The 20,519-nt window shown below is 44.7% G+C and overlaps 1 protein-coding gene and 1 long non-coding RNA gene across 2 annotated transcripts; both read left to right on the forward strand.

Annotated features, from left to right (window-relative positions):
• The first annotated feature begins 787 nt into the window (after positions 1–787).
• crip2 (cysteine-rich protein 2) lies at positions 788–12,126 on the forward strand. Its single transcript, XM_052085610.1, has 8 exons — positions 788–957; positions 7,221–7,315; positions 8,913–8,970; positions 9,062–9,196; positions 9,887–9,955; positions 10,137–10,231; positions 10,920–10,977; positions 11,372–12,126. Exons 1-8 carry the CDS (start codon positions 915–917, stop codon positions 11,419–11,421), a joined length of 603 nt encoding a protein of 200 aa, XP_051941570.1. The 5' UTR covers positions 788–914; the 3' UTR covers positions 11,422–12,126.
• A 2,369-nt stretch (positions 12,127–14,495) lies between these two features.
• On the forward strand, positions 14,496–18,072 carry LOC127614345 (uncharacterized). The gene is made up of 3 exons (XR_007966466.1): positions 14,496–14,572; positions 17,670–17,764; positions 18,041–18,072. It is a non-coding gene; the product is annotated as an uncharacterized LOC127614345 (long non-coding RNA).
• Positions 18,073–20,519: the final 2,447 nt, after the last annotated feature.

Consider the following 20,519-nt stretch of genomic DNA (forward strand, 5'->3'; position numbering starts at 1 on the left):
TTTTGCTATATTTAGCAACTTTTCTGGACCCTCTTTACACTATCCCGAAAAAAAATAGAACTAAAACAAAAGACTAACAAAAATGAGAACAGTGGTCCTCATGCCATTCGACTGCAATTGGTGAGATGAACGGATGTTGATTATTTTTAATTGCATCAATTTAAATAAACATTGGACACGTAGGTGGCCCGGTAGTCCAGTGGTTAGCACGTCGGCTTCACAGTGCAGAGGTACCGGGTTCGATTCCAGCTCCGGCCTCTCTGTGTGGAGTTTGCATGTTCTCCCCGGGCCTGCGTGGGTTTTCTCCGGGTGCTCCGGTTTCCTCCCACATTCCAAAAATATGCATGGCAGGCTGATTGAACACTCTAGATTGTCCCTAGGTGTGAGTGTGAGCGTGGATGGTTGTTCGTCTCTGTGTTCCCTGCGATTGGCTGGCAACCGATTCAGGGTGTCCCCCGCCTACTGCCCGGAGACAGCTGGGATCGGCTCCAGCACCCCCCGCCACCCTAGTGAGGATCAAGCGGTTAGGAAGATGAATGAATTGCACACGTACTTTGAATATTGTGTAATGAACTATATCAATGTTTTTTTCCTTCTTTCTTTCTTTGTAAATATCGCAAACTCAAAGTACACGGCTGCTTCTTCATTTTGTTCTGTTGAATTATTTGGATGCCTTTCTCATTTTTAACAACGTATCACAATATCGCGGGATACAGAATTGTACAGGAGTTTTGCTTTTCCCTGATGCTCGTGAAGGCACCAACATTGTCGGGGGCGCGCCTATGCAAATGAGCAGCGGTTGGCTGAATAGCCTATGGTGCTGGAATAGCGGTCACGACACTCGTCTTGTGGACTGACAAGAATACGCACGTTGCTCTCATTCATCCACAGAATATCACTTTTCATCTCCAAACATGGCTTCAAAATGCCCCAAGTGTGACAAGACGGTCTACTTCGGTGAGTAATTTCACCTCTAATTCTGCTTTCCGGCTCTGGGAATTGACTAAATTTTAGTCACACTAGCCAAAATATTGATTCATGAATTGACTTTATTTTTTTTTCTTCCTGTTAGCTTTCCACGTTAGCCTAGCTTAATAACAAGAATATTTGCTGATTTTTCTAATAAAAGGTGTACATTAGACGCACACCCGCTCGTATTAACGTCCACCCAATTTAAGGTTAACGTTTTACATTTCTGTTAAGGGAAAGAGAGTCACCGGGAAAATGTAAATGATTGACAGGGGCGAAATTTAGGAGGGAAAAAGCAAATATCGCGAGAAATTTGGTTGTTTGAAGCAATCAAACATTGACGCACAGTATACTGGATTTTTATCACTGTCCAAACTGTCAATGGCGCACTTGTGCTCATCATTCATTTCCTACCTATAAGAAGATAACCTCCTGATTTTCAACTTCCATCAAAAGAAAGCATTTAAGATGTTAGGTTTTGCTCAGTGTTGCACTTGTCCATGTCTTTCATTTCCTAAAAAGAAAAAAAACTGTAGATGTTGCACTATGTACTGAAAAGAAAAAAAAACTTTCATATATATATATATATGAGAGAGAGAGAGAGAAATTTGTTACCATTGTCCGCAAACTACTTATTGGTCAATTTCTCAAAAGGAAAAAAAAAACTTTTGTCCTATGTCGTATTTGAAACTGTTACACTTGCCTGCATTGTTCACTTGGTGTTGTCACGGTACTGACATTCTGACTCGTATGCGATACTTGCATAAAGTACCGGGATACTGGAAGGATACCTACACAAAAAAATCGATGACAAAACAAAATAAACATCCTCTCAGTTAATATTTCATTACTCATGGATTAGCGCCATTTTAATTTGTTGTTGTGGTCCTCACAAGGCTGCTTGGCAGGGCATGAGGGTGACACTTGCCAAGTGCGCAAAAAAAAAACACCATATGCCCAGATCAAGCAGCGTGGGAAGAAGACATGTCAACAAGGATTTCGATGCTAATGAAAATTTTTTTTTTTTTAAATTGTATGACAGATGCTGCTACGGTGTAGATTCAGTCATGCAGATTACAACAACAAAACCAGACTGCCTTTTAATTTGATTCCTCTAAATAAATTACGTAAGCATCGTGACACAGTTGCTGCTCATCCCGCCCAAAAATAAAAAAAGACCGAAAGATCCACTAACAGGAATCATAACAAGGCGTGTGAAGTGAGCGTTTGTTGGCGCAGCCGGTGTTTTATTTTATGTAACAGAAGAGTTATTTCTGCTTGCGGTGTGTCCCCGCCCGTGCAGTGTTGACGTAAAAAGGATGGGGGGGTGGGGGGGGGAACAAGTGCAACCCACATGGCTTGGAGACGAGGGGAGGCGTTTGCTACGTTAAGTTCCAGTCACAGCGCGGGATGTTCAGAAAAAAACCAACAACCAAATGATACGGCACATGCAAGAAGGGAGTTAACGTGGTGACGTTTTGAGGTTTTTCGGATGCTTGCCGATTCTACGGAATCAGCGGTATTTCCTCCTCCTGTGTCCCATGGTTTAGCCCGGAATCACGCGGGAATGATTCGACCAAGAAGTTCACAACACTTTTTAATTATTCTTTTTTTTTTTAGGCCAGTCAATCCCTGGTACGGTGTTAAGGGAAATCCTCAAATTTCACTCAATAAGTCATCAATTTTGTTTTTAACTCATTCAGTACCCGCCAGTTCTAGACCAAGTCTGAAAAGACGTTTAAAAACGTCTTTGGGAGTGACCGAGTTCAAATCCATTGATGCCGGTGACAAGCAATCGAATGCTCTTGAACTTGATGTCAGAAGGCCCAGCAAGCGGAATTCCGGCCCCTGAAAACACCCGTACCAAGGGGGGGGGGGGGGGGTCAAAGTTGCGTCAATGCAAAGGTACTACTCCGCTGCTAACTTTGCCAAGAAGATCGGGAACCTCATTCAATTTACGACGATCATTTCAAAAGCTGAAAACACTCTTTCAAGAACATCGTAGTCGTCGACGCCGAGGCGCTCATGTGCCCAAGTGTGCAAGTGAGTTGCGGGTTTTTCCACGTCGCTACGATGTTCTCGTATTTCCTGATGCGGCTCGCGATGTTCCACGCTACACAGACTGTGGTTAAATTCCAGATTTTGTGAGTTTAGTGTTCCAAAGAGGCCCACCACACCGTGGCCAAGTAAACCAAACTTGGTGGCAACGGGGATTCCAAATGGGGATGGGTGGGGCGGGGGGGGGGGGGGGGGGGGGTTATTTCCTGTCCCATTTGACTCCAATTGTAATTACTTTGGCGGTTGGCGGTGAGCGACTCTTGTGGACTTCCAGCTGTTGTTGCCGTCTATCGTTTTGGAGCGAGCGACAAGTCAAAACACTTGACTCCCCTCTTCTAAAAAAAAAAAAAAATGCCGCATTCTGGTATGGAAATGTTTGTGGAACTTTCCATTGGTTTCCTTTCAAAGTGCGCCGCTTTCCCTGAAGTACAAAGTCGAGCTGGATGGTCAAATAAACGTCCGTAGCTGGAAACCGCCTCTCCTGACAAACCCAATTTCTCAACTCTCCAATTTTAGGGAACCATTCTCAATGGCATCGCAGTCTGCCAGAGCAGCTTTGCGGCAATCGCTGAAGTCATAGGAAACTCCTTCTCCCAAACAACATCCCGCCGGTAAAGAGTCGCAGAGGTACTGACGCGCTAATCCGGAATTCCAGGAAAATCCGGAGGGACTTTCCCGGGATTCCGGATTTGCACATTATCCTGAAAATTGAGGGAAAATGGCCTCAAATGAATCCGGATAGTAGTTGACGACATCGAACGAACACGAGTTTGAGTTGGTCGTTTTGCTTTCACGATCGTAGCCGTGTTGAGCCACTAACACGAGAATTCAAAAAGATTTTCGTCCCTTTGTAAACACACTCGCTAAACCCCAGTGGGAACGAATAAAAGACGCCGTGGACAAGACAGTCATTGTCGTAAAAAAAAAAAAAAAAGATATATGAGCAAAAAAAAAAAAGCGTGCCCGTCCGACTTTGAGCGTCGCGTCGTCTCGGCTAGCTTAACTTAGCTTAGCTTAGCTGTTGTCGTAGCTCGAATCGACGTCGGCGCTGATTGGTCGAAACGAAAAGACGCGCGCGTGCGTCCGTGTTGGCGCAAACGCACGCACAGCAGAGAGCAGCGGACGATATACCCCCCCCCACCCCCCCGCCCCGAATATTGAGGAAAGTTCACTTTCACCTGAGCAATTAAGTGCGGCGAAACCAGGCGTAAATGGATCCGTTTTTTTCTTCTTTTGTGTCTTCTTCATCTCTTTGGTCCCTCGCTCCCACGGCACGGTGACTCAAATGGCTGGCCTGTATTTAAGCAAGAGTGTCCCAAAGTGCCTCATGTATTATAATTTGGGACATTTCCATTCACACCACGTTTCTTTTTTTTTTTCTTTCCCTTTCCCTGATGGAGAAGCTCCGTCCATCCTCTCTGCCGGACCTTGTTCTATTTTTTTCTTCTTCTTTTTCCCACACCTCAATGCAGCTTTGACCACACAATATCCTTTTTATCCCTCCCGTCAGCGTATCCGGAGCGCCTATTTTTCCGCCTGGCTGCACGAACGCTCCTCATTGGTTACGTAACGTCCATTTTCTTGAGTCGCTGCTTCTGGCGCGGCGTCGTTGCGTAACCGCCGCTCGCCACTCCACGCCGCTCGGTCCTCTGCCTTTTCGGGGGCAAATACGATCCCGTAACGGCGGTGTCGTCATCGCACGTGAAAAGTACTTGGAACCTCATTCAATTCACTACGTTGCTTTCCCACTCGACTAGCTGCAATTTTTGGGGTGGCGGACTCGCAAAATAAAAGTTCTTCTCAACATGTCGTGGCGTTCCCTAGAAACCGAAGCGTGCGTGCAACTGGGAGAAAGGAGTCACCGAGGCAGGGCTGCCGTTGTTTTGCCCGGCGGCTTTTCTCTGACCAACGCTAAGACAGGATGCGAGTTAACGGCAGCCCATTTACGTCAGACGGAAGAATTCATGAGGTCGGGCCTCTTTTTTTTTTTTTATCCGCAGAGGGATGGCGACTTTGATGGGAGGGGCGCTTCGCTCGCCCGGGGAACCTCTCGCCTTCACCCAGGCGACAAGCGACCCTCCAGAGTGGAGTTTTTTTTTTTTTTTTTTTGCCACGAGGTTGCATCAGCTGCAGAGCGAGCGAGAGAAAGTGGGAGAGAGGCCTATTTTTTTTTTTTTCAAAAAGCATGCCAGGGCATTGGGCCCACTGTACGCTCACAGTGACCCAGAAGAAATTGATTTAGCTGTTCCACGCTGCGCTGATGTTTTTTTTTTCTTCTTTTTCAATCGCTTCTGTTGTTGTCATTTAATCCAAAGTTCCTTGTTTTCCAAAGATCACTAACCTGAAGTAAAAATGTATATATTCCCCTTGAAGGCCATAAATACAAAACATTCCAATGTTAAACAGGAAGTCCGGCAACTAATCCGGTAACCAAGGGACCCCCCCCTCCCCCCCACTAGTATTGAAGACCCCGTTGTTGCGGTAACCGTCCAGATGAATCCTTGACATCTCGTTCGCGCGGATAATGAGGATTGCAATCCGGCTTCATTGGGGGTGGGTAGGTTAGAAACATCATCTAGGACACACACGCTGATCCACCCCCCCCCCCCCCCCCCCCCCACACTCGCAACCCTACTCACAATAACAACAACACTGAGCTGTTAAAGTGGCATCTTTTGTTGGTTTTGTATTTGATTTGCACTTTTCATTCTTTGAAGTGCACAGAGGTGCATGCTGGCCCGGGGGCGGGGGCGTATCTATTTTTAAACCGGAGAGTGGGAGGTGTCTGGATAGTGAAAGGTGTCCTCAGATTTGCGTGGGGATTAATCAAAATGCTGGTTTAAAACCTCGAGAGTGTTTGTTGATCGTTTTCACAATGACAGCAAAAACGGTCAAAGTCACGCCAGGTCCTCCAGACTCAAAGAAGATTCAAATCCTGAACCGTAGAACTGTAAAAGCAGACGGGCTAACCACTGTGCAAATCACGTTAGCAGTCAACCCACCACCGCCTGGTCTTCAGCGTTTGACTTTCCCCATGTTTGCGTTGGTTACTTGCACGGAAACGTTTTCATCGCAGGAATTTGATGGGATATTTGTCGGTAGGGAGAGGCGGAGGAGGAGGGGGTTTTTGGTCGGAAGCCCACTCCAGTATCCGGTTATTTGTGTCCCACCGTGATAAGAGAAGGCTTTTCCTCTGTGGCCCCGGCACGGATCCTTGGGGCACCATTGTGTGCGAACAGACTTATTGGAATGTGTATTATTAGGTCCCTTGGTTGAGGGGAGGGGGGGGGGGGTCAGTCTGGAAGTGCAAGAAGAAAACGAGGGGCAGGAATGAGGAGTCGCTGAAAAAGATTGACTTTGAAAATTTTGGGGGGGGAGGGGGGGATTATTGATTGAGGATGACCTAATTGAAGCAAAATTATCTGCCAGTAGAACAGGAAATTTTGCTCTGGCCAGCAAGCCTCAAAAATCTATTTCTGTCTTCTTTAAGCTAGTTTATACCAAAAATAAGTTCTTCCTTTTTTTGGGGGGGGGGGGGGTGATTCTTCATAATACTACAAACAAATCAAAGCAGTCAAGATACTCTATATAACGCTCTTGCATCTGGGCAAGGCGAGCCACACTCACCAATGCACCCTCAGCTGTTTCTTCGATGGGCATAAAAAAACAAAACTTGAACGCTTGCAAGAAACTGTTGTATGTTTTCATAGAGCACGACACGCATTTTATTTTTATCTTTTAATTGAAAATGTGGCGGCAAGATATATCGCCATTCCGATTCATTTCACAGGGGAAAATTGATTGGAACATGCGTTCATCAAGCACACATCACCATCGGGCAGGATGGGTGAACTGTAAACATGGGGCGGGGGGGGGGCTGTCACAGCGGGGGTGCGGAGGGGGGTTACACAAAGGATCTGGGTTAGACTTGGGGGGGTGTTGCCCTTTTTCCAGCTAGAATGGGACCACGCAGCTGTGTGTCTGTCCCGCGATGACATCATCGTAGCATCCCGTCTCGTTCACGGGCATTCCCAGTCATCGCCGGCTTGGCCCCACGACAACTTCGTCATTCTCGTCCCAGAGAACAAAGAAAGCCCCTTGTTGACTCTTTTGCGTGTGCGTTGGTGCCACTCACTCACGCTTTGTGTCCTTATTTTTTTGTGTGTGTGTCCCCCCCTCCCCTCCCCGGGCAGCCGAGAAGGTGTCGTCGCTGGGCAAGGATTGGCACAAGTTGTGCCTCAAGTGCGACCGATGCAACAAGCTGCTCAACGCCGGCGGACACGCTGAGGTCAGTTTGGTGACGTTTGAGGGGCAACGCAACACAACCGGGATCGTAAACAGTCGGGGGGGGGGGGGCTGTCTTAACATAGCTGTTTGCGACTTTCAATGTATTTCTGTCGCCACGATTTAGGGAATATTTCACGAGCAATGTGACAAGTGGCTTGTGAAATTCCCCCCCCAAAAAATCAACCTTAATGCAGATTGAGCACTCGGGACAAGTTTCAGGCAATCGGAGAAGGGGCTCCTCGTTTCGCAGGCAGGGGATGTGAATTCAGGACATCAAACGGTGCGATTCCCCACCTTCGAGACATTATTCAACCAAATTTCCTGGAGTCCAAAAACAAAAAAAAGTTTAAAAATATCCGCTAGCTCCATGGTTGTTATGGTAACAAAATCCGGACTCGTCCTTGGCCTGAATGGTCACTAGCCAAGCCATGTTCCCTGCGTCAAACTCGTTGACACCCGACGACACAGTTGACTCCATTTTGCTTCTGTTCTCGCCTCGAGAGCGATGAAATCAATTCGCCGCAGTCGCCAGAAGTCCTTCCGATCAGTCCATCCATGATTACGCTACGCCTGTCACAAGTTCTCACTGGACTGTCCCATGTCACAAGCAGTCTGCTTCTTGCTTCTCTTTGATGTGATCAGTGAAGGTCTGGATTTTTACTACCCTACTGATGACTTTCTCAGGACGTCACACAACACACACACACATTTTTGGCGCCGGTCTGCCGCTGGTTCTTGCTGTATACACATCACCGCGCAGCCCACTCGCTTCCCAGCCGTCAACTTCCCACACTGACATTGAAAGCTTTTCCAGCTACTCTTCTTTCTCAACGTCGTCGCTCCTGGTCAGAAATACACGGAGAGTTTGGGAGGAATATACATTCTTATATAGAGATTTTTTTTTTTTTAAATTCTGTCACTTCAAAAGTTCTTGGGGAAACCAATTTGTGAATACTCAGTGCACTAGAGCTCGCCTCGCCGTGGTGTCGATGGTCCCAAAAGTTGTGCATGAGGTCATGTGGCCTGAGCAGAGAGCATCATGGGTAGTACGCCCCGGAAGCTTGACACCGCCGCCTCTTTCTCCTCATCTATGGTCATTAAGCTCCGGACCACTGCTTCCTCTCGCTCCCCCCTGGCCACCCTTGGGGGGGCAGGGGGGGGGGCTTGGTCACATTCTCCTGTGAGTGACCCGCCACATTCCCGGCATGCAACAGGCCATTCAGGCTTCAAGTGGAAAGAGTCACTTGACGTGTTACGCGTCGGCCGGACGGGTGGCGATGACCTCATCGGGCAAACGGGAAAACGGTGGCCCTTTTTGGGAAGGGGGCACGGATAGATTTGATTTTTAATCAAGTCCTGCAAAGTAAACTTGCATTGCTCCGCGATGCATTAAGGAGGAAAAATGGCACTCTGCTATAATCGTACAAATTTGCAATTCACCTGATAATTCGTTTTTTTTTTGTATGTTCCAAGGTATAAGATGTGAGGTATAAAATGTTTTATATATGTTTCACCTACTACGGGTGCGGGATGTTCTCCCCAGAATAACGGGAGTTCACTGCCATGTCTCCCATACGTCTTCTTCTTTCTCCTTTCAGCACGACGGAAGGCCCTACTGCCACAAACCGTGCTACGCCGCCCTCTTCGGGCCAAAAGGTGCAGTACATTTTGTGATTTAAAAAAAAAAAAAACAATTTCATCCAAAATGAAAGCTTTGCCATTCAGCATCATCGTTAACGATTGGCAGGCGTGAACATCGGCGGCGCCGGTTCCTACGTGTACGACGCGCCAACCGGCAGCAACGCGTCGGCCGCCGTCAGGGACGACGCCCCCGGTCAGGCCGAGGAGAAGAAGACATTCGCCGCCAAGGCTCCCTCCAAAGGTAATTCAAATTTATCACGGCGCAGTTACGCTTCCGCGCGAGCGGCTCGCCGACTCGGCGATGAGAGGCGGCAAAAGTGTCTTTGTGTCATGCCAGTAGATCAGCCTTTCAAGGCAAGCGAGAAAGAATTTGCAACCGCGCTCGGTTTATCTCAAGTGCTTTGCACACACACGAATGAAGAGCGTCTCGTCTCGTGGCTCTGTGGCACACCCTGCAGGTTTGAAGGGCAGCACTCAGCGGAGAAATATGATCTTGGATAGGAGAAAGATCGGAAAATGAATGAATAACTGTCATTAATCAACCAGTTATTTCATGATTTTTTTTTTTAACAAAAACTTGCTTGTTTTACTATTTCTTTGTTTTAGTGGACAAATGGAACACTTATTTCATGAGGTAGTGCTTAATGCACATCTTCTTATAAATAGATTCATTCATTTTTATTTCGTATCATTCCCATTAACCTAAAAATGTTTTTGAAAATGACAAAAATTAAACATAATTTCCACAAACGTGCGTCTGCGTGTGCCCCGAGCTCGTTCTACCGAGAATATTTCTGCCTTTGTTGTTGCCACGGTGACCCTGGGACACCCAGCTGAGCGGTTTAAAATCCTGCCGAGCCAAGTCAAACACTGACACTTAACCTTCATGCGAACATTTCTTTTTAACAAGTGTGCGTGTGCGTGTACACAGCTGGAGGCGTCACCACTTTTTCCGGCGAGGCCAACATGTGTCCCAGATGTAACAAGAAAGTGTATTTTGGTGAGTAGGCTCCTCATGCAGACTGTCATTGAGGCGGCAACAAACAAACAAACAAAGACTGCAGGATTGACAATGTGACTGGACGGTGTTGCCTTGACTGAAAAGTTGAATTCAAGGTAGCGACTTAAGTCAAAATTGAGCGGGGACTTCATTGTTGATTGTTGTTGTTGTTGTTGTGTAGCCGAGAAGGTGACGTCACTGGGCAAAGACTGGCATCGCCCCTGCCTGCGCTGCGAAAGGTGCAGCAAGACTTTATCTGCTGGCAGCCACGCCGAGGTAACCGCCGGCAAGACGACTCGGTCCCTTCACGGGTCGTCCCGAGTAGCTGAGTCGAAGAGACGCGCATCCCGCTTTCGCTACTATGCTATTGCTACAACGTAGCCACTTTTGCCGCTACGCTACCGCTACAATTTAGCCACTGTTGTTGCAATGCTTACCACTGTGATTTTTGCCACTTTTGTCATTCCCACAACCTAGCTCACAATGCTACTGCCACGCTAACCGAGCTTCGTCCATCGCTTTGATACAACCGCAATTCAATCAGTTTGGTGCTATGCTAGTGCTAGGACGGAGCTGTTCCTGTTGCCGTCCTACCGCCATAACTTAGCGGCAACATTTGATGCAGGACCACCGAGACTTTGGTACTTTCATCGCTAAGCAACCCAAACCACTTCACTACTTTCGTCGATTTATTCTACTGCAAGAAAATTAGCCACTTTTGTTGCTATACTACTCGTACGACTTTGCAAAATTCCCCTGCAGCTCCGCCGCTACAACTTAGCCACTTTTTGTCACGATGCTACGGTCAGGACAACCATTTCAACTCACCTGCTTTCGGAGCCATGCTCCAGTTATGATGAAGCTGCTTTGGTTGCCGTCACCCCTAATACCACATGCTGCTTCACCACGTGTAAATATATTGTGAGTTATTTCATTTTTTTTTTTTTTCTTCATCATTTTCCAGCACGACGGCCAGCCTTATTGCCACAAGCCATGCTACGCCATCCTCTTCGGGCCCAAAGGTAACCGCTAGAAGATGCCGTTGATCCGCCAAATATCATCAGCTACACGGTGCCCTGAATGTCTTGCGCACAAAACCGTGCGCGCGCAAACACACACACACACACACACACACACTATACTCGGGGTGGGCAAACTTTTGTACTCAAGGACCACATTTGATTTTAAAACTGAAGAGCGAGCCAGCTCATTCATGGATGTGGTCAACACGTTTTTGAATATCTATCTATAGAGAGCGAGAGAGAGCACCACCACTATATATGCCCCCCCCCCAGCACCCCCGCTCCTCCAATCCCTCCTTTGTGCCATACTTTCCCTACCCGTGCACTCCGGCGCCCGTAATGCAAGTGAGCCCTCCCCCAACTCGTGGCCCTTTTGTGCTTCTTCCTTCTCCAGGCGTCAACACGGGCGGCGTAGGCAGCTACATCTACGATCCCACCCAGTGACTCGGCTTTCCTTTCTCCATGCCGGGACCCCCCGCTACCCCCTCATGCCCTCCTCCTGACAACATGTTCCTCGTCTTCTCCTTTTCAAGAAATTCCTAGCAGCTGTTTTTGCAAAAAAAAAAAAAAAAAGTTCAGTTTCTCATGACCACGTGGTTTTGCATGGTCATTACTTTGAAAGAAAAAGAATTTGCGAGCACAGTGAATTCCAGTGGTTTGGGGGACGGAAAAAGACGGGAGATTGTTACATTGCCATTGAAGTTATTGTTGTTGTTTTTGTCTCTGCAATGCCATATTTAATAGTTTTGACAGCCTGACGACATGATAAACTTGACTGTTACTGCGCCGTGGTTATCTTATGTTAGGTTAGCTTCATTTGGAGTCTCCCAAAAGCGTTCCTGAAATATGGACGCTTGATGCTCCATCTGCGATTCCGAGGTTAGCCAGTAGGGGGCAATAAATTGCATTCCTGTCACTTCAACACGTTTCAGAATCAGGCCGTTAGACGACAAAGTGTTTGGTTTGCATAGACACTGCCTTGCGTTGCTGTTGTTAGTTTAGCATTGCATTCATTTGGCACCTCGCCGTAAGGCGGAAACATGTTTTATTATTGTTAATGTTTTCACGGTAGTCTCCAGCCGTTTCTGTTCTTGACAAAATGTGGTGTCTGTTGTTTATAAGATTAAATAAAGCCACACTACATGCACAGTCTCAAGTGTGTTTAACATTCAATTTATTTTTCTGTTAAAAAAAAAGTTCACATCAAACCGGGCAGGCCCATTCAATGAAATTATATGATTTCATTTATTTACAACCATTAATAGATTTTATGTATTTTTATAGCATTTTATAAAATACAAAGGTTTCTTTTTTTAAATGCAATAATTAATTGAAGTGTAATTTGCCAACATCGCCGTTAGGTGAAGCAACTGCCCTGTTTCACAACAGACCGGGGGGGAGAAAACATAACTTCGTTATAACGGCAGTTCGTTGTCAACGTTTCCAATAAAATGGCCGCCAACGGTGGTGTACAATGCAATGTTTCATTTCATGACTACCAAACATTTGCAGACTCCTTTTTACCCGAACTCTTGCAAAGAAATGAAAAAAATTATAAATAAGTACCTGGGATTGAATGTGCAGTCAGAAGAGTCCCCCTCGCTGTCCATCCTTGAAACTCGTCTTAAAACTTATTTGTATTCTTTGTTGACTCAGCATGAGACTTGATTTTTAATTTGACTGTTTTGTGTGCTTTCTACTGTCTTTGTTATTAATTCATTGTTTGATTTTATTTGTTGTTGTAAGATTTTTTTTATTTAGTCATTTTTTTTCTCTCCACGTGTAACACTTTGTCTACAGCGGCAGTTGTTTTAAAGCGCACTGGAAATACAGTCGAGTTGAGAGACGAGAGCCCATTTTCGACGTGGCGATTAGGTGGAATGCGTTTGTGAAACTCGAAACAAGGAAGCGTCTTGAGCAACATCTCCGGTGACACACGCGGGCAGTCAACGAAGACTCACTTCCTCTCGCTAATTACTTCTTGTCAGCATTGAGCTAAGCTAGGTGCTGCCAACTTGCCCCTTTTCGCATTCTTCAAGAGAGAAAAGTGCGAGCAGCTACGAATGGCATGTGGCGTGTTGTCGCGCGTTTGAATTCGAGGTGCCTTTCAAAACAAAACGGGGAAACATGGTGACAAGAGTGCCGGGAAAAAAAAAAGAGTTCTGCGGATTTGCTGAGCAGCTGCTTGCCGCCGCGTGTTGCTCTCGAAGCCGTTTGACGATGCCCACATGTTGGCACACGCTCACTTTGGAACACACGAGGAGGAAGGAAGGAAGGAAGGAAGGAAGGAAGGAAGGAAGGAAGGAAGGAAGGAAGGAAGGAAGGAAGGAAGGAAGTCGGCACTCGGGCCAGGTTGATGAAAGGCTCGGCCAAATTCTGCTGCTGGTTTATCTTGAGATGAGCTCACCAGTGCTGATTTGCAGCGACCCAGAACAGATGCTCATCCCTTTGTGTCCTTACACATGTTTGACTTCAAAAACGCCTTTTTTTCTGGGAAAGGTTCACGACGTCAGATTTTATTTTTTTTAATTTTGCCAATAAATGACAGATTTTCGGGTGAACTCTTTGCTTAGTTTTAGGAAGCAAGCAGGTCAACTCTACTTGAGGCTGTCAAGTCTCGATCTGCTTGGTACGTCCACAATTAAAACAATTAACAATAAAGTGGAAAATGAGAGTTATTTTCTCTACTGTTAAAAAAAAATCATTTCTATTGGATCCAGAGGGATTTTTATAATTTGTGATATAATCGTAATTACTTTCAGGACAAAGCCTTGTAGAATCAAAATGCGTGGAAGACTTGACTGGACGGATGGCGCACCAGCTAGCATGCTAGGCTAACGCTAAGGCTAAAGCAGTTTCTGTTCCAAATCCGTTTGCTTTTATTTTGAAAGCGATTGAGAAAGAAAAAGGCAGGAAGTGATGTCACACGTTCGAAGAAGCTCAAGTCGACTATTTTGTTTGTTGTTTTTGAGGTAAAATGAGGTAAAAATCTCATGAGTGTTCAAAAATAGCCCCCGCCCGCTTCTCCCCACACACTTGAAGTCAGGTTTGACCCAGGAACAGATGATTTGTCTTTCCATTACTGCCCGTGGGAAAAAATGTAAGCGATTGTTTGTTTTTCATCTGTCCAGTACAGTGGTTGCTAAAAATGTGCTCTTTGGTGACATCATCGTCATCATCTCATGTGAATTCATCCCCTGCCCTGCTCCTTGGTTTCCTGTTGTTTAAAAAAACTCCCCGTCGCCGGGGCAACCATCTTAACAAATAGGTCGGTGTTGCCCGAGCAACCGATGTAGCAGGAAGAGCACGCCCCGTGCAACATTTTGGGGAGTATTAGGAGCATTTTTTTTAAAAATTGGAATGTTCTCCCGGCAGCAGATTTTCAGAACTGATTTCACGACAACCTGACCCTTTCAGCCAAAAAAAAAACAAAAAACGAGCTAAACTTTGACCTTGAGCCCTAATTGCTTGGTCGCCGCGGTAACATCATCAAAAAAGGTGTGTTTGTTTATATGAAAACAAACACACCTTGCTCAAGATGGTGACGTCACTAATGGGCTGTTTCAGGTCAAGTACTATCAAAAGTAGATAGTAGGTGAGTCCTTATCAGCACGCAGACTTTGCTCTTTCGGGATAAAGCAACCACCACCGTGTGACCGTCGCTACGGAAACCACCCTGCGTGATGGAATACGCTGAATATTGTTTTTGATCGGGACAGTTCCAGAAAATGACGACATTGATGTTTTGATCGGGTCATGTAAAGCAATGCCATACCTCCGTGTGGCGACTGGCCCGACGAGAAATGCATCTAATAAACGCTAACCAGTTAAAAAGTGCTGATGTGATTGGTTGACTGGTCGATTGATTGATAAATCACCAATTAAGTTCGCAATTGGATTTTTGCAACCCTTCGAGGGTACGTGAACACAAACGGTGCAGCAACAGATGACGACAGCTGTGCAAAAAGAATGCTCGCAGGCGTATATTCTTTATCCGCGGCAAAACATTTAAAAAATGCAACTTAGTCATCTAGCTGTGAAACTTTTTTTTTCTTTAGTATGTACGATTCTATTATACTGCCCCCTGATGGTCAATGAACACACACACACCCACACACACAAGCATCAAATCACTGTTAAATTCTTCTCGTCTTTTAATTGTCATTACTGTGGTTTTAAATGCCATATTTTATAATCTACAAAACTGTAGTCATATTTTCCTTATTAAAAAAAACGCATTACAAAAATATTTTTTATGGGGGGGGGGGGGGTTCCATATTTCAAGGCAGAAAGGTGAAATTGAGCCGTGTTGTGTTCTCCGAAGGAATTAAAAGTCAAAGGTGCATTATTGGGAGCTGTGTATCTCTTTAACAGCGTGACCAGAAGACTCCCACACACACACACCCACACACACACACAAAAAGGAGGAGGCGGAGAGTTATAGAAGTGGCGGCGCAAGTGTGCGCACACCCAGCCCGGCGGTCTTTGAGGTGGTTTCGCTCGCACTGCAATCAATCATCCTCACAAAAAAACTATCCAAACATGCCAAAGTGTCCCAGTTGCAACAAGGATGTCTACTTTGGTAAGAACCGCATTTTTTATTTTTATTTTTTTGCTTTGGCTTTCACTCTTTGTGCTGCATCTCGATGAGGAAACAGGAAATGGTTTCGAGTCTTGACGTGCGCGTCAAATCGCGTTTTTTTCTTCTCTCCACACCCTTTTTTTGCTTCCTGCAGCTTGACGAAAATACGTGAAAACATTTTTGATTGATGTCGTGTTCAAGTTCGGGAAATGAGCTTCTTTCGTGAATTAATAAATGCATTTTTTAGAATTCAACTCGTGGAACCGGATTGAGTTTGGACATTGAATTGGGGGAAAAATTTATTTATTTATTCACATTATTTTTTTCCTGAAATGTTTTCAGGTAAGAAGAAAAATGGGGAAAAACGATGGATTTTTTTTTTACTACACATGAAGCACTTTTACTTGTTTTCAATATATTCAGTATGTGTATATATTAAAATATACAGTATATATATAGGTTTCAGTACAATGATTTTTTTATGCACAAAGTAAATTATATATATTTTTTGCAATTTAAAAATGTTTTTCCCTGTATAAATTTATTCTTTTGGTTTACAAAAATATATACAAGGTGTGACTAAACTTTTCTCTGAGACAGAGAGGTAAAGATGAACATTTTTATTGCTTTAAAACGACATTGTGCACACTGGAAAGCTTGCGTCTCTAATGTTTGCGTTTTTTTTCTTATTTCTTCATGCCCCCCCAAAAATCGATGTTTTATTTTTTTTCCATGTTGAAATGTATTCACTTGTTTTTAATGAACTCCTGTGACATTTTTGAGAGGCAATTTTGAATTGGGTAAGGAAATAAAATGTAACTTTAAAAAAATATATTTTATAATTAAAAAAAAAAATCATCATCATAAAAAACTTTGGGACTATGTCAGTGACCAAGAGGAATTTAGGACTTTAGAATTTATTTTTAGATATTCATCCTCCAATAAGATGCTCAATTTTGTACAGTACGTTACATTTTTTTAAAATAACACTTTCTAAATGTGCCAATTATGACCCACAACATAACCGTGAATTTAATCTACACTCAGTTAAGTGGAATAATAATAAAAAAAAAAAAACATCTGCGATTGTTGTCAAGTACGATTGTTAACGGTCTAAAAATATCACTTGCCACAGTGAGCAAGTATTGGAAAAAGCGTCCAAATTATCATCACAGTGTGAAATTGTCATCCATTATGCAGCGCTTCTTTGTGCTCTCTCCACTTGAGTAATCATCTCGTGAAGTCACTTGATCCATCAATTGAGGACAATAACGAGGTTGGAAAAGTCCACTCGGGTTACCGACTATAAGCGGCGAGTGGCGCGAGGAAAGGACACAACCTCGCTTGATCAAAGCGACTCGTGCAACGACGTTATGTAATGGCGATAACGAGCCGAGCCGGAGCGGCGAGAAGCCAAAACATTCCACGTCTAATCTGATGGATTTGGTTCTTGGGTTGACCGCACGATCGCGCAAATTTTACCATGGAAAATACATGGGGGAACTTTTCAGGTCAAACGATCCTTTGCGGGATGCTCCCTGTTTTGATCCAATTCAGGGGGGGAAAAAAAGACTTTGGAAAAGATGAAGGGAATAACTGTAACTGTCAACAGATTTGCTAACCACCGACATCATGGCTAACTGTTAATGCTAACCACAAACATTCTCATTCGCTCAGGCGTCAAAACGAGATTGATGCTAACGGCTAATGCTATCATTAGCCACCGACATTATTGCCACGTGTCGTTGCTCAAAATTTGAAATGAGGCGACTGAATAAATAAATAGTAACACATTTTAATTTAATAAAATAAGTTAACGTGTACTGCACATATAAGAAATAAATACAATGAAACAAAATAAACAGCAGTATTTCCAATTCGCGCTTACAAGGGGTAGGGCCGAACAAGCCTCTGGAATTCTACCTAGCAACAAGGGTGTCATGCGATCTGAATCAAGGACCCGATCTGAATTCTTTCGGTTTCGACGCGACTTTGCTTTGAAGCTCCGTTTTGTTTGTGCGACTGCTTAACGTTTTGAACAACGATCAGAAAACCAAGTAAACGCTGCGTCATTTGCCGCCTGTGTGATTGTGTTTTCCGTGTTGTGCAGCGGAGAAGGTGTCATCTTTAGGCAAAGACTGGCACAGACCCTGCCTCAGGTGCGAGAAGTGCCGAAAGACGCTGTCGTCTGGATCGCACGCCGAGGTATCGATCAGTCCGTGAAACCGTATGGCTCAAGCCCACGAGAACAGCTGAACTTTATTTGGCATGAAACGGAGGCACTCTAAATGGCCGCAGGTGTCTCCGGGCTCTCGTTTAGCACAAGTTTGAACGTCCAATTGTTGTTCACTCTTATTCGTGACCGTCGTACAATCTAAAAAAAAAACGCGGTAAAACTAGTTAGCCGTTAGCGTTAGCCGCTCGCGTTATCCTTAGCCGCAAACGTTAGCCGAGATCTGAGTGCGTGTGGTTGTGTTTCAGCATGATGGCAAGCCCTACTGCCACAACCCCTGCTACAGTGCGCTCTTTGGACCCAGAGGTAATAAACGATTATGTCACACGGTATTCCGATGCTCTGCGTGTTCCAATTATTTGTTTTTTCGAAAGCCTCTGTAGGATTCTCAGTTGTTGTCATTAAAAAAAAAAAAAAAAAGAAAATACAATAAAATTTGGATTGTTTTTGTTTTCTTGCAGGATTTGGAGCCGGTAGACCGGAGAGTCACAAATATTAAAATTGCAAGAGAAAAAAAATGTAAACACACACACACACACACTCTATGTTCAATTAGATATGGTTTGTCCTCTAATATTTGACTGATAAAAGCTCATCAATGTGCCACAAAAATGAGCGCGTTTTATTCTTCACTCTCCAGTCACGACTGAACTCAATTGTAAGCATCAAAGTTATTTGAAGACGGAGACGATACTGTTATTCCATGAAATTAAATCGTCACTTGCGCATGCATGAAATGAAATAAAATTGAATAATAAACTGCAAGTGTGTACAGTCTTCATTTGAATGTGAATCGAGATAACCATCTAAGAACCCACCCAGCATCTGTTTCTTAATTTTTTTTTTGTTTTTTTGCCCGCTGCCGACTGGTCGCAGCTTTCCTGGGTCACTGCGGGCTGATGGACGGTCGCCACGGCAACGGACCCAAACAAGTCAGCAAAACAGTCACAATCATGCAAGGCAGCTGCTCCCTGCTTGGATAATCACTCACGCCGAACCCTTTCTAGTTTTAAGATGGGGACTGTGTGGGATGAAAATGAAAGTGATTTTCTTTCGGGGGGGGTTGGGGTGGGTTCGAGGGGGTGAAACCGAAGACTTCCCTGGTGTACCTTTGAAGCTAGCAAGCACACTGTGATTAGCTGTTGGAGAGAGCGAGTGGTTTCCTCCCACGTAGATGATGAGCTCATACACTCAACCGACCTTGACTTTTCATTGCGCTCACTCCTTTCGTGCTTCCATGTTTCTTGTCATCGGTGTTCCATCTGTATGCTTTCATCTCGGGGCCTGTTATGAGCATCCAGCAGAAGTCCAGAGAGCCCTCTTGGATGGGAAAGAGCCTCCGTGAGCTGGATGTCCTCCACCTCACGTTGAAAAATGACACGTGTGGCACTGATTCAGACGAATGTTGTGTCGCTTTGTTTAATAATACAACTTCTGGAAAGAGGAAACTTTCCTCCTTCCATCACTTTGCGTTGTATCGTGATGAGACGTCTTAAATTCTCACGGCTGTTGGGTGATTTTGAGTCATTTTTTAATTAACCAGGGGTGTCAAACTAATTTTTTGTCACGGGCCAGGTTATAATTCCCGTTTCCATTGGAAGACCGCTATGACTGAAACTATTATAAAGAAGTCAAGAATAACGTTTTTTTTTAAATTCAGTGGCGGGTCGTGCATTTCAACCTTAGGCCTTCCGTGACGTCACATACATGAACACAATATAGGCTCGTCAGGCAGCACTTAATTTCAGGAGCATTTAAAACCCATCAAGTATGCATTCATAATTAAGAGCAGGAAACTAAATTTACAAATATTGTCAAAAATAAAAAAAGATTTAAAAAAAATACTCAATAAAATTGAAAATCATTTACTCACCAATGTAGTGCCTGTTCACTGAGCTGCAGATCGACGCGAGTGTCCCCAAACGTTTTTAAACGCACCGTAGCTTGTAAGTGCCCAGCCGTGCTCTGATGTTTCCTTGCTGCCTTGATTTAAAAAAAAAAAAATTAAATTGGTAAATCCAGTGGAAGGTCCGTCTTGAAAATAGTGTGGAAAGTAGTCCTGCAACCAGATCAACGTCTTCTCCTTCGGCCATTTTAGGTCAAAATGCAGCAACAGCTCCCCCTAGCGGGCGCTAATCCAATCACCGAACGCGCACGTCCAGTGTCGACGTAAACAAGACATGTCCAGCTCCGGGCGTGGAGGGCCACCGTCCTGCCTATTTTCCATCTCTCTCGGCTGCAACACACCTGATTCAGATGATCAGCTCATCAGCCAGCTCTGAACATTCCTGATGATTTGAATCAGGTGGGTTGCTCCTTGGACAGGAGCAACACACAGGTTGGACAGCGGCCCTTGAGGATCGACTTTGGACACCCTTGACGTAAGCCCTTCTAGCTGGCCCTGGTACGCAGACTCATGATCTGATTGACCATTGCAAGCTGACTGTGCCCGTTCATTTACAGCGCACAGGAGCCTGCTCTGTTTCATCGGAAGGCCCCGAGCAAGTTTAATTTACCTGGCAACACAAGCTATCTGAAATATGATTCGTTAAAAACTCTACCATTATAAATAAGTTATTTATCAAGTAAGTGGAAATAATATGACGGAAAGAATACAGAGAATAATTTTGTTTACATATTTATGAAAATAAAATAACATCTGTTATTCTCAGAAAAGTTAATTCATTAAATTTACACTGATTATTGTTTAAATAACTCTAACAAGCG

The sequence above is a fragment of the Hippocampus zosterae genome, chromosome 14 (assembly GCF_025434085.1).
Source record: "Hippocampus zosterae strain Florida chromosome 14, ASM2543408v3, whole genome shotgun sequence".
Taxonomy (NCBI): Eukaryota; Metazoa; Chordata; class Actinopteri; order Syngnathiformes; family Syngnathidae; genus Hippocampus; species Hippocampus zosterae.